The following is a 14,049-nucleotide window of genomic DNA, read 5'->3' as shown; positions in this document are numbered from 1 at the left end:
CTGTAGCGGCCGAGGGGGTGGCCTCCCCAACACTGGCGGGCGACACGAACGCCGTTTGGATAATAGCGGGCTCCGTAAGAGGCGGCGATGGTCCAACAGAGCAGCGCGTAGACCCCATTCACCAGCGGCAGCAGGTGGTTGGCAGGAGCTGGGTAGGCGGTGACCTGGCACCTAAAGGCGGGCACTCGCTGGGGTCTGCTGATGCAGTGAGCCTCTGCGACAATCAGACCCAGGCTCAGAAAGGTGACAACGTTGTAAGTCTCGTTGAGGAAGGCAGCGAATCGCAGGGCGATCACATCCTGGTCGTTTGCCAGTTGTAGGTCTGCAAACCAGCAGATGAAGAGGTAGCCTGGAGGTGGAATATATCCGTAAGGTGTTAGACAACTGACAAACCCACCATGTTAACACTCCAATTATCCTCGGTGCCATTTGCATTGGCCTCTTGACCTGTGTCTATTTAAACCCTGCTTTACTGCAGTCACATACAGTCCCAGATAAACAAACATTGGAAATGTGCCAAATCTTTATCTTTCACACGTAGTCACAATTTCAATGTTTCTCTCAATCTCTGCACACGATCTTTCCCACTTTCATTGTATGCTATTGCTTGCTCCGCTACTGTCAATCTCTGTCCTTCTCTCTCTGTCTCTCCCTGTCCCTCTCTCTCCCGGCCCCTCACTCTCTGTCTCTCTCTCTCACTCTGTCCCTCTACCTGGCACTCTCTCTCTGTCGTGATCTGTCTCTGCCGCGCGCTCTGTCTCTGCTGCGCGGGTCGCTCTCTCACTGGGACGCCTTCTCACTCCCTGTCCATGTCGCTCCCCCTTGCCGCTCTCTCGCCCCCTTGCCGCTCTCTCACTCCCTGTCCATGTCGCGCCCCCTTGCCGCTCTCTCGCCCCCTTGCCGCTCTCGCGCCCCCTTGCCGCTCTCTCGCCCCCTTGCCGCTCTCTCGCCCCCTTGCCGCTCTCTCGCCCCCTTGCCGCTCTCTCGCCCCTTTGCCGCTCTCTCGCCCCTTGCCGCTCTCTCGCCCCCTTGCCGCTCTCTCGCCCCCCTTGCCGCTCTCGCGCCCCCTTGCCGCTCTCGCGCCCCCTTTGCCGCTCTCGCGCCCCCTTGCCGCTCTCTCGCCCCCTTGCCGCTCTCGCGCCCCCTTGCCGCTCTCTCGCCCCCCTTGCCGCTCTCTCGCCCCCTTGCCGCTCTCTCGCCCCCTTGCCGCTCTCTCGCCCCCTTGCCGCTCTCTCGCCCCCTTTGCCGCTCTCGCGCCCCCTTGCCGCTCTCTCGCCCCCTTTGCCGCTCTCTCGCCCCCTTTGCCGCTCTCTCGCCCCCTTGCCGCTCTCTCGCCCCCTTGCCGCTCTCTCGCCCCCTTGCCGCTCTCTCGCCCCCTTGCCGCTCTCTCGCCCCCTTGCCGCTCTCTCTCGCCCCCTTGCCGCTCTCGCGCCCCCTTGCCGCTCTCACTCCCTGTCCATGTCGCGTCCCCTTGCCGCTCTCTCGCCCCCTTGCCGCTCTCTCGCCCCCTTGCCGCTCTCTCGCCCCCTTGCCGCTCTCTCGCCCCCTTGCCGCTCTCACTCCCTGTCCATGTCGCGTCCCCTTGCCGCTCTCGCGCCCCCTTGCCGCTCTCTCGCCCCCTTGCCGCTCTCGCGCCCCCTTGCCTCTCTCGCGCCCCCTTGCCTCTCTCTCGCCCCCCTTGCCTCTCTCTCGCCCCCTTGCCTCTCTCGCGCCCCCTTGCCTCTCTCGCGCCCCCTTGCCTCTCTCGCGCCCCCTTGCCGCTCTCGCGCCCCCTTTGCCGCTCTCTCGCCCCTTGCCGCTCTCTCGCCCCTTGCCGCTCTCTCGCCCCCTTGCCGCTCTCTCGCCCCTTGCCGCTCTCTCGCCCCCTTGCCGCTCTCGCGCCCCCTTCCCTCTCTCGCCCCCTTGCCGCTCTCGCGCCCCCTTGCCGCTCTCGCGCCCCCTTGCCGCTCTCGCGCCCCCTTTGCCGCTCTCGCGCCCCCTTGCCGCTCTCTCGCCCCCTTGCCGCTCTCTCGCCCCCTTGCCTCTCTCGCGCCCCCTTGCCTCTCTCGCGCCCCCTTGCCGCTCTCGCGCCCCCTTGCCTCTCTCGCGCCCCCTTGCCTCTCTCGCGCCCCCTTGCCGCTCTCGCGCCCCCTTTGCCGCTCTCTCGCCCCCTTGCCGCTCTCACGCCCCTTGCCGCTCTCTCGCCCCTTGCCGCTCTCTCGCCCCCTTGCCGCTCTCTCGCCCCCTTGCCGCTCTCACGCCCCTTGCCGCTCTCTCGCCCCCTTGCCGCTCTCTCGCCCCCTTGCCGCTCTCTCGCCCCCTTGCCGCTCTCTCGCCCCCTTGCCGCTCTCTCGCCCCTTGCCGCTCTCTCGCCCCCTTGCCGCTCTCGCGCCCCCTTCCCTCTCTCGCCCCCTTGCCGCTCTCTCGCCCCCTTGCCGCTCTCTCGCCCCCTTGCAGCTCTCTCGCCCCCTTGCCGCTCTCTCGCCCCCTTGCCGCTCTCTCGCCCCCTTGCCGCTCTCGCGCCCCCTTGCCGCTCTCTCGCCCCCTTGCCGCTCTCTCGCCCCCTTGCCCCGCTCTCGCCCCCTTGCCGCTCTCTCGCCCCCTTGCCGCTCTCTCGCCCCCTTGCAGCTCTCTCGCCCCCTTGCCGCTCTCTCGCCCCCTTGCCGCTCTCTCGCCCCCTTGCCGCTCTCTCGCCCCTTGCCGCTCTCTCGCCCCCTTGCCGCTCTCTCGCCCCCTTGCCGCTCTCTCGCCCCCTTGCCGCTCTCTCGCCCCCTTGCCGCTCTCTCGCCCCCTTGCCGCTCTCTCGCCCCCTTGCCGCTCTCTCGCCCCCTTGCCGCTCTCTCGCCCCCTTGCCGCTCTCTCGCCCCCTTGCCGCTCTCGCCCCCTTGCCGCTCTCTCGCCCCCTTGCCGCTCTCTCGCCCCCTTGCCGCTCTCTCGCCCCCTTGCCGCTCTCGCGCCCCCTTGCCGCTCTCGCGCCCCCTTGCCGCTCTCGCGCCCCCTGCCTCTGTCACGCGCTTCGTCTCCTTCTCTCACTATGTCCATCTCTCTGTCTCTCCCCACATTATTTAGCTCTTGTATTACCGTTGCTCTTTCCGCTCTCAACCTCTGCTAACGATCTCTCTCCATTCCTCACTTTCTTGGACAAATATTTTGGCTGCAGCTTCACTGGCCCCTGCCCTCTGACCATAACTGATCAAATGCAAATCGGTCCTGTGCTTTGTCACGTTTTTAATCCTGTTTCACTGCAGTGAAAGTCCCTGGACAAAGAAAGGCACACCTCCGGCTGGCTTCTGTACTACAGATCTGTACTACAATCCCTTCAAACTTCGACATGTCGCTACAAAGCGGGGGTGGGCTGCTGCGTTGGCGCCACAGGGCAGGAGTATTATCTCTGGCCTGTTGTCATGGGATGACGCTATTTGCCTGCCTTCTTTGAACGATTAAACACGTGGAAGATTGCTAACCTTGGGCACTGCCTTATCCAGATTTAAGAGAGCAACATTTAAAGAAAAAAACGTTAGTGTGTTACAACTCAATAAAAGTAGACTTGGGCCAGAGCTTAAGCACAAAAACCCAGGCGAACCTTCTCGTACCATACTGAGACAGCCACGGTAGCATTGTGGATAGCCCAATTGCTTCACAGCTCCAGGGTCCCAGGTTCGATTCTGGCTTGGGTCACTGTCTGTGCGGAGTCTGCACATCCTCCCCGTGTGTGCGTGGGTTTCCTCCGGGTCCTCCGGTTTCCTCCCACAGTCCAAAGATGTGCAGGTTAGGTGGATTGGCCGGGATAAATTGCCCTTAGTGTCCAAAATTGCCCTTAGTGTTGGGTGGGGTTACGGGGGATAGGGTAGAAGGTGTTGACCTTGGGTAGGGTGTTCTTTCTAAGAGTCGGTGCAGACTCGATGGGCCGAATGGCTTCCTTCTGCACTGTAAATTCTATGATATGATGTGGAGATGCCGGCGTTGGACTAGGGTGGGCACAGTAAGAAGTCTGACAACACCAGGTTAAAGGTTTGTTTCGAATACGCGCTTTCGGAGTACTGCTCCTTCACCTGAGGAAGGAGCCGTGCTCCGAAAGCTCGTGTTTGAATCCAACCTGTTGGACTTTAACCTGGTGTTGTACTGAAACAGTGCTGCGCTGTCTTTCCAATCTCTCGTGGTTTTGAACGCCTCGATTAAATCTCCCCATTAACCTGCTCAGCACTCCAAGGAATGACCCCGGCTCCGACAAAAGGGAAGGACAATGGATTTTGCCTGTTTCCAAATCCAGAAGACTCCAAAGGGCACGAGAGAGATCGGCAGTGCTGTACCTGTGACACAGAAGTCTGTAAACAGGAGGAGGACAACAGTCTGCCCGCTGATTGACTGTGTGAACGCCGATTCCTTTGAGCAAGCGAGATTGCTGGCGATCCTTAATGCCCCAAGGCAGAGTGTTCTCTCCACCAGCCTCATGTTTCACAAAGAACGCACTCCTACACGAGGTGAACCGTCACTTTTCCCCAAAAGCACAAACCCGAGGTGAAACAGGACCCGTAGGATCGGGTATCCAGGGCATCCCGGAGTGCGTTGGTTCCTGTTTACCCTTGCTGTGTTCTTTCCGGATGGGGCTGTGTAGCCGGGTTAGACACGGTTCACAGCCGTCTGCAGGAGAGCCGTTGAATGCTTTGCATTGCTTCCATTGCAATTCCAACAGACGGCCAAGTATTTGTTTAAGAGCAGGTTTAACCTGTTAGGACACGAATCTACACAAACACAAAGGGAGCTGCCAGTGGAGGGGGTGGGGCTGGGGAAGGGAGACTGGGGGATGGAAAATCCCTGTTCAGACAAGTGTATTTCTGGAACTGGAAGGGAGTGCGGAGATGATGGCGACGGCAGTGGTCCATTCTCGGCCTGTCTCCTTAAAGCCCTCTCCAATGCCCCTTGCACCATTATCTATGACAAATGCAAGACTCCTTTTTGTCAGTTCTGTTGGCCAGAGTATCATTTAGAATTTACAGTGCAGAAAGAAGCCATTCGGCCCATCGAGTCTGCACTGGCCGTTAGAAAGAGCTCCCTACTTAAGCCCCACACCTCCACCCTATCCCCGTAACCCAACCTAACCTTTTTGGACACGGGGCAATTTATAGAACATAGAACAGTACAGCACAGAACAGGCCCTTCAGCCCTCGATGTTGTGCCGAGCAATGATCACCCTACTCAAACCCACGTATCCACCCTATACCCGTAACCCAACAACCCCCCTTAACCTTACTTTTTAGAACACTACGGGCAATTTAGCATCGCCAATCCACCTAACCCGCACATCTTTGGACTGTGGGAGGAAACCGGAGCACCCGGAGGAAACCCACGCACACACGGGGAGGACGTGCAGACTCCGCACAGACAGTGACCCAGCCGGGAACCGAACCTGGGACCCTGGAGCTGTGAAGCATTTATGCTAACCACTATGCTACCGTGCTGCCCTTATCATGGCCAATCCGTCTAACCTGCTCGACTTTGGACTGTGGGAGGAAACCGGAACTGTGGGAGGAGAACGTGCAGACTCCGCACAGACAGTGACCCAAGCCGGGAATCGAACTGTGCTAACCACTATGCTACCGTGCTGCCCACCTTTGCAGTGGCTTCCCCTCTCCTGTTCCTTGTGATGCATGTCGGAATTACAGATATTTGGTATCATTTGGCGCAGTGTGGGTTAAAACCATGGGGTAGCGTGTTTGGCCGCTGCAGACATGTTCTTAAAAAGCCTGGTTTGAAAGGCTTTTTGGAGAGAGGTGCAATTAAAGCATCATAAAAAGTTGAGCTGATGAAATTCTGTTCCTGCAAATAAGGTTCCCTGAAGAGTGGGTACATGGGACGGAATTCACCGCAACGGCCGACGCCGTCATGTTTCACGACGGCGTCGGAGGCCGCTCTTCGCCCCCTATTTCCCCCCCTCTCTCTCTCTCCTCCCCCCCCCCCCCCCTCCGGGGGGGCTAGGAGCGGCGTTTCGTGGAACTCGGCCGCCAGGTTTTGATGCCGATAATGACGCGGCCGGCGGCGCCTTAGTGACGTCAGTCGCGCATGCGCGTTTGCCGTCTTCCCCTCCGCAGCCCCGCAAGACATGGCGGCTTGATCTTGCGGGGTGGCGGGGGGGAAAGTGTGCGTCTCTTAGAGACGCCGGCCCGATGATCGGTGGGCACCGATCGCAGGCCAGTCCCCTCCCGAGCACGGCCGTGGTGCTCGCTTCCCTCTCCGCCCCCCACAGGCCCCAAACTTACCTTTCGCGCTATGTTCACGCCGGCAGCGACCAGGTGTGGTTGCTGCCGGCGAGAACAGGTCGGGAACGGCAGGCCGCTCGGCCCATGCGGGCCGGAAAATCGCGGCGGCGACCCGCGATTCACAGAGCGGCGTGTCGCAAAACGCGACAGGCCATTTTGGGGGGTGTGGGAGAATCACGGGGGGGTGCCAGAGTGGCCCTCCCGCGATTCTCCCACCCGGCCTGGGGAGCGGAGAATCGCGCCCATGGTGTTTAGCTGAGTGAGATAATGTAGGCTAGTGAGAGGAGCCAGGAGCTGAAGCCGTCAGGTGTTGAGTTCTCCGTTTTGAAATTTAGTTTGTGATTGGCAGCTTCTTTGAAACCAGTGAGTGATTTGGATGTGAATCTTCATAAGTGGATAATATGGTCGTTGGAATATAATGTGGAAAAATGTGAGGTATCGAGCTTGCTAGAAGGAACAAACGAGCAGAGTATTTTCAAAGGAATGCCTTGCCCATACATAAGAACTAGGAGCAGGAGTAGGCCATCTGGCCCCTCGAGCCTGCTCCGCCATTCAATTAGATCATGGCTGATCTTTTGTGGACTCAGCTCCACTTTCCGGCCCGAACACCATAACCCTTAATCCCTTTATTCTTCAAAAAACTATCTATCTTTACCTTAAAAACACGTAATGAAAGAGCCTCAACTGCTTCACTGGGCAAGGAATTCCATAGATTCACAACCCTTTGGGTGAAGAAGTTCCTCCTAAACTCAGTCCTAAATCTACTTCCCCTTATTTTGAGGCTGTGCCCCCTAGTTCTGCTTTCACCCGCCAGTGGAAACAACCTGCCCGCATCTATTCCCTTCATAATTTTATTTGTTTCTATGGGCCTGACGGGATATACCCAAGGTTACTACGGGAAGCGATGGAGGAAATTGCCGCGCCGTTGGCGATGATCTTTGCGTCCTCGCTCTCCACTGGAGTAGTACCGGATGATTGAAGGGAGGCGAATCATGTTCCCCTGTTCAAGAAAGGGAACGGGGAAATCCCTGGGAATTACAGTCTTACGTCTGTTGTGAGCAAAATATTGGAAAGGATCCTGAGAGATAGGATTTATGATAATTTAGAGCAACATAGTTTGATTAAAGATAGTCAGCACGGCTTTGTGAGGTTAGGTTGGGTTACAGGGATAGGGTGGAGACGTGGGCCGAGGTAGGCGCTGGAATGTGGCGACTTTTCACAGTAACTTCATTTGAAGCCTACTTGTGACAATAAGCGATTTTCTATTTTTTTCAGGTAGGGTGCTCTCTCCGAGGGCCAGTGCTGACTCGGCAGGGCCGAATGGCCTCCTTGGCACTCCAGGGATTCTATGATTGTACGAAAACGACAGCGAGCAGAACTGTCTTCTCCGTGGAGCTCTACCCCTGACTGTGGATCCATCTGACTTGTCGTCTTCTCTCTTGCAGGCGGAGTATGACTCCATGTTGCTGGAGTACGCGGGTGAAGGCATTCCCCTTTTGGCCGCTGCCGTGGGAGGGCAGATCTTTGCTCCGTACTTTGCCGCATTCCTTCCGCTGCTGCTGTGCAAGACGGTAAGTGTGGCGTGGGTTTGGGGTATCTGCTGGCATTCTGATCCCGGGGTGAATGCATGTAACGCCCCCCCCCAAGTCTCTGTAATCTTCTCAAGCCCCACAGCCTTCCCAAGATTCCCGCGCTCTGCCACTTGAACTGGGAGCGAATGATTTCAACCTGGAAAGAATGCCGATGGCCGGAGTGGCCGCTGTCCCCGGGAGCGGAGTTTGCGACGCCTTTCATGTTGTGTGTTCTTTTGTGTGTTTCAGAAACCGAGCTGCACAGTGGCGGAGAAATCCTTTGCCATTGGGTCGATCGCGGAGACGATTCAGGCGATGGGGCCGGCCACGGTGCAGTTTGTTCCCCGGCTCCTGCCCATGCTGCAGGCTGGGGCGCGAGACACCGACGACGAGGTGCGCAGCAATTCTGTCTTCGGCATCGGAGTCCTGGCAGAGCAAGGCAAAGAAGTCATCTTCGAGTATCCTCCAATCCCCGCCCCGCAAGGTTTAAAAAAAATCTCCCTCTTCAATGGAACAGACCCACCTGTGGGGGGCAGGGGTAAAATAAGTGTTGCGGAGCAGATAGACCCCGGGTTTTGGCGCCTGGCCTGTGCCAGAGAAGCTCCTTGAGGTCAGGGCAACGGTACTAAAGAGGATATGAAACATCAGGAAACGCTGACAGTTCACATGAAGGTGTTCTAATCGTGTGTCACTGTCTGTGTCTGTCGCTGAGTGCCTGCGCGGGCGCGCGTCGCTGTGTGCCTGCGCGGGCGCGTGTCGCTGTGTGCCTGCGTGGGCGCGCGTCGCTGTGTGCCTGCGTGGGCGCGCGTCGCTGTGTGCCTGCGTGGGCGTGCGTCGCTGTGTGCCTGCGTGGGCGCGTGTCGCTGTGTGCCTGCGTGGGCGCGCGTCGCTGTGTGCCTGCGTGGGCGCGTGTCGCTGTGTGCCTGCGTGGGCGCGCGTCGCTGTGTGCCTGCGTGGGCGCGTGTCGCTGTGTGCCTGCGCGGGCGCGTGTCGCTGTGTGCCTGCGTGGGCGCGCGTCGCTGTGTGCCTGCGTGGGCGCGCGTCGCTGTGTGCCTGCGTGGGCGCGTATCGCTGTGTGCCTGCGCGGGCGCGTGTCGCTGTGTGCCTGCGTGGGCGCGCGTCGCTGTGTGCCTGCGTGGGCGCGCGTCGCTGTGTGCCTGCGTGGGCGCGCGTCGCTGTGTGCCTGCGTGGGCGCGCGTCGCTGTGTGCCTGCGCAGGCGCGTGTCGCTGTGTGCCTGCGTGGGTGCGCGTCGCTGTGTGCCTGCGTGGGCGCGCGTCGCTGTGTGCCTGCGTGGGCGCGCGTCGCTGTGTGCCTGCGTGGGCGCGCGTCGCTGTGTGCCTGCGTGGGCGCGCGTCGCTGTGTGCCTGCGTGGGTCGCTGTGTGCCTGCGTGGGTCGCTGTGTGCCTGCGCAGGTCGCTGTGTGCCTGCGCGGGCGCGTGTCACTGTGTGCCTGCGCGGGCGCGTGTCACTGTGTGCCTGCGTGGGCGCGTGTCACTGTGTGCCTGCGTGGGCGCGCGTCGCTGTGTGCCTGCGTGGGCGCGCGTCGCTGTGTGCCTGCGTGGGCGCGCGTCGCTGTGTGCCTGCGTGGGCGCGCGTCGCTGTGTGCCTGCGTGGGCGCGCGTCGCTGTGTGCCTGCGTGGGCGCGTGTCACTGTGTGCCTGCGTGGGCGCGCGTCGCTGTGTGCCTGCGTGGGTCGCTGTGTGCCGGCGCGCGTCGCTGTGTGCCTGCGCGGGCGCGTGTCGCTGTGTGCCTGCGTGGGCGCGCGTCGCTGTGTGCCTGCGTGGGCGCGCGTGTCGCTGTGTGCCTGCGTGGGCGCGCGTCGCTGTGTGCCTGCGTGGGCGCGCGTCGCTGTGTGCCTGCGTGGGCGCGCGTCGCTGTGTGCCTGCGTGGGCGCGCGTCGCTGTGTGCCTGCGTGGGCGCGCGTCGCTGTGTGCCTGCGTGGGTCGCTGTGTGCCTGCGTGGGTCGCTGTGTGCCTGCGTGGGTCGCTGTGTGCCCTGCGTGGGCGCGCGTCGCTGTGTGCCTGCGCGGGCGCGTGTCGCTGTGTGCCTGCGTGGGCGCGCGTCGCTGTGTGCCTGCGTGGGTCGCTGTGTGCCTGCGTGGGCGTGCGTCGCTGTGTGCCTGCGCGGGCGCGTGTCGCTGTGTGCCTGCGTGGGCGCGCGTCGCTGTGTGCCTGCGTGGGCGTGCGTCGCTGTGTGCCTGCGCGGGCGCGTGTCGCTGTGTGCCTGCGTGGGCGCGCGTCGCTGTGTGCCTGCGTGGGCGCGTGTCGCTGTGTGCCTGCGCGGGCGCGTGTCGCTGTGTGCCTGCGTGGTCGCTGTGTGCCTGCGTGGGCGTGCGTCGCTGTGTGCCTGCGTGGGCGCGCGTCGCTGTGTGCCTGCGTGGGCGCGCGTCGCTGTGTGCCTGCGTGGGTCGCTGTGTGCCTGCGTGGGTCGCTGTGTGCCTGCGTGGGCGCGCGTCGCTGTGTGCCTGCGTGGGCGCGTGTCGCTGTGTGCCTGCGCGGGCGCGTGTCGCTGTGTGCCTGCGCGGGCGCGTGTCGCTGTGTGCCTGCGTGGGCGCGCGTCGCTGTGCCTGCGCGGGCGCGTGTCGCTGTGTGCCTGCGTGGGCGCGCGTCGCTGTGCCTGCGCGGGCGCATGTCGCTGTGTGCCTGCGTGGGCGCGTGTCGCTGTGCCTGCGTGGGTCGCTGTGTGCCTGCGTGGGCGCGCGTGTCGCTGTGTGCCTGCGTGGGTCGCTGTGTGCCTGCGTGGGCGCGCGTCGCTGTGCCTGCGCGGGCGCGTGTCGCTGTGTGCCTGCGTGGGCGCGCGTCGCTGTGTGCCTGCGTGGGCGCGCGTCGCTGTGTGCCTGCGTGGGTCGCTGTGTGCCTGCGTGTGTCGCTGTGTGCCTGCGTGGGTCGCTGTGTGCCTGCGTGGGCGCGCGTCGCTGTGCCTGCGCGGGCGCGTGTCGCTGTGTGCCTGCGTGGGCGCGCGTCGCTGTGCCTGCGCGGGCGCGTGTCGCTGTGTGCCTGCGTGGGCGCGCGTCGCTGTGCCTGCGCGGGCGCGTGTCGCTGTGTGCCTGCGTGGGCGCGTGTCGCTGTGTGCCTGCGTGGGCGCGCGTCGCTGTGCCTGCGCGGGCGCGTGTCGCTGTGTGCCTGCGTGGGCGCGTGTCGCTGTGCCTGCGCGGGCGCGTGTCGCTGTGTGCCTGCGTGGGTCGCTGTGTGCCTGCGTGGGCGTGCGTCGCTGTGCCTGCGTGGGCGCGTGTCGCTGTGTGCCTGCGTGGGTCGCTGTGTGCCTGCGTGGGCGCGCGTCGCTGTGTGCCTGCGTGGGCGCGCGTCGCTGTGTGCCTGCGCGGGCGCGTGTCGCTGTGTGCCTGCGTGGGCGCGCGTCGCTGTGTGCCTGCGTGGGCGCGCGTCGCTGTGTGCCTGCGTGGGCGCGCGTCGCTGTGTGCCTGCGTGGGCGCGCGTCGCTGTGTGCCTGCGTGGGTCGCTGTGTGCCTGCGTGGGTCGCTGTGTGCCTGCGCAGGTCGCTGTGTGCCTGCGCGGGCGCGTGTCGCTGTGTGCCTGCGTGGGCGCGCGTCGCTGTGTGCCTGCGTGGGTCGCTGTGTGCCTGCGCGGGCGCGTGTCACTGTGTGCCGGCGCAGGCGCGCGTCGCTGTGTGCCTGCGCGGGCGTGTGTCACTGTGTGCCGGCGCAGGCGCGCGTCGCTGTGTGCCTGCGTGGGCGCGCGTCGCTGTGTGCCTGCGCGGGCGCGTGTCACTGTGTGCCGGCGCAGGCGCGCGTCGCTGTGTGCCTGCGCGGGCGCGTGTCACTGTGTGCCGGCGCAGGCGCGCGTCGCTGTGTGCCTGCGTGGGCGCACGTCGCTGTGTGCCTGCGTGGGTCGCTGTGTGCCTGCGTGGGCGCGCGTCGCTGTGTGCCTGCGCGGGCGCGTGTCACTGTGTGCCTGCGTGGGCGCACGTCGCTGTGTGCCTGCGTGGGTCGCTGTGTGCCTGCGCGGGCGCGTGTCACTGTGTGCCGGCGCGGGCGCACGTCGCTGTGTGCCTGCGTGGGCGCACGTCGCTGTGTGCCTGCGCGGGCGCGTGTCACTGTGTGCCGGCGCAGGCGCGCGTCGCTGTGTGCCACCTGAAAGGTTGGTTCTGGGTTAGGAGGGGAAACATGCTGTGTAGACAGGGGTGGAAAGTGGAGGGGAGGTGATTTCAGTTCAGCTCTGCAGTCAGTTCCTTAACACTTGCTTTCAGCCACTACCCGTCTCTGCTGAACATTCTGTCGTCCATCATAGCTCGAGAGCAAAACCGGCGAGTGGTGGACAACGTGTGCGGGGCTGTGTCCCGCATGATGATGACAAATCTGGCTGGAGTCCCCGTGGATCAGGTACTTAATAATGAATGCACAGACAATAATAATAATAATAATCTTTGTTGTCACAAGTAGGCTTACATTGACACTGTACTGAAGTTACTGTGAAAATCCCCTAGTCGCCACATTCCGTCTCCTGTTCGGGTACACAGAGGGAGAATTCAGAATGCCCAATTCACCCAACAAGCCCGTCTTTGGGGACTGTGGGAGGAAACCGGAGCACCCGGAGGAAACCCACGCAGACACGGGGAGGACGTGCAGACTCCGCACTGACAGTGACCCAAGCCGGGAATCGAACCCGGGACCCTGGAGCTGTGAAGCAGCAGTGCTGAGCACTGTGTTACCCTGCTGCCCACCGGGATGCGGGTTTTTGTTCCTGTTCTGCGATATTGAATCTCTGCTTGACTTAACGTGAGCTGGACTTCCTGAAATTGGCAGGTGTCCCACCGCGCGTGTGCGGGGAGTATTCACCCTCCCCCGACCTCCCCCAAACAACACTGACTATCTCGCCTCAGGTAGGCACGTGGGTGAGCTGTTGGAAGAATCATACCCCTGCACATGGCAATTTTTTCAGCAGCGTAAGACCCGTTGCTGAGCTTGCGCAGTCTCCACCTAGAAACCCCGTGGAGCTGGAAAGAACTAATCAACCGTATTGTACATTGTTTTGCAAGGTATTTCCTGTCCTGGTCCGCTCGCTGCCCCTGAAAGAGGACCTGGAAGAAAATGTCACAGTGATTAACTGCATCACCTTTATGTACAAAAGCAACCCCAATCAGGTACGGAACCCGAGCACCAGCAACAACACAAACTATCATGGTGCTTAAACCGTCAGTACGCACTGTAATAGGGATAAATACCATCAGTACGCACTGTAATAGGGATAAACACCATCAGTACGCACTGTAATAGGGATAAACACCATCAGTACGCACTGTAATAGGGGTATAGACTCAGTGTAAACACCCGTCAGTTCGCACTGTAATAGGGATATAGACTCAGTGTAAACACCCGTCAGTACTCACTGTAATAGGGATATAGACTCAGTGTAAACACCCGTCAGTACGCACTGTAATAGGGAGATAGACTCAGTGTAAACACCCGTCAGTACGCACTGTAATAGGGATATAGACTCAGTGTAAACACCCGTCAGTACGCACTGTAATAGGGATATAGACTCAGTGTAAACACCCGTCAGTACGCACTGTAATAGGGATAAACACCATCAGTACGCACTGTAATAGGGATAAACACCATCAGTACGCACTGTAATAGGGGTATAGACTCAGTGTAAACACCCGTCAGTACGCACTGTAATAGGGACAGAGACTCAGTGTAAACACCCGTCAGTACGCACTGTAATAGGGATATAGACTCAGTGTAAACACCCGTCAGTACGCACTGTAATAGGGAAATAGACTCAGTGTAAACACCCGTCAGTACGCACTGTAATAGGGATATAGACTCAGTGTAAACACCCGTCAGTACGCACTGTAATAGGGATATAGACTCAGTGTAAACACCCGTCAGTACGCACTGTAATAGGGATATAGACTCAGTGTAAACACCCGTCAGTACGCACTGTAATAGGGATATAGACTCAGTGTAAACACCCGTCAGTACGCACTGTAATAGGGATATAGACTCAGTGTAAACACCCGTCAGTACGCACTGTAATAGGGATATAGACTCAGTGTAAACACCCGTCAGTACGCACTGTAATAGGGATATAGACTCAGTGTAATCACCCGTCAGTACGCACTGTAATAGGGATATAGACTCAGTGTAAACACCCGTCAGTACGCACTGTAATAGGGATATAGACTCAGTGTAAACACCCGTCAGTACGCACTGTAATAGGGATATAGACTCAGTGTAAACACCCGTCAGTACGCACTGTAATAGGGATATAGACTCAGTGTA

The 14,049-nt window shown here is 60.8% G+C and overlaps 1 protein-coding gene across 1 annotated transcript in view; it reads left to right on the top strand.

Annotated features, from left to right (window-relative positions):
* The window catches only part of ipo4 (importin 4), a 75,752-nt gene that overhangs the window by 49,834 nt on the left and 11,869 nt on the right, over window positions 1-14,049 (top strand). The window contains exons 20-23 of the mRNA XM_038788178.1: window positions 7,682-7,807; window positions 8,057-8,265; window positions 12,012-12,144; window positions 12,801-12,905. Of these exons, the coding sequence (XP_038644106.1) occupies window positions 7,682-7,807; window positions 8,057-8,265; window positions 12,012-12,144; window positions 12,801-12,905 (573 nt within the window). The remainder of the gene's footprint in view (window positions 1-7,681; window positions 7,808-8,056; window positions 8,266-12,011; window positions 12,145-12,800; window positions 12,906-14,049) is intronic.

Source organism: Scyliorhinus canicula, unplaced genomic scaffold (assembly GCF_902713615.1).
Source record: "Scyliorhinus canicula unplaced genomic scaffold, sScyCan1.1, whole genome shotgun sequence".
NCBI classification, from domain to species: domain Eukaryota; kingdom Metazoa; phylum Chordata; class Chondrichthyes; order Carcharhiniformes; family Scyliorhinidae; genus Scyliorhinus; species Scyliorhinus canicula.
Note: the sequence above shows the minus strand (reverse complement) of the source record. Positions and strands in the feature narration are given on the sequence as shown.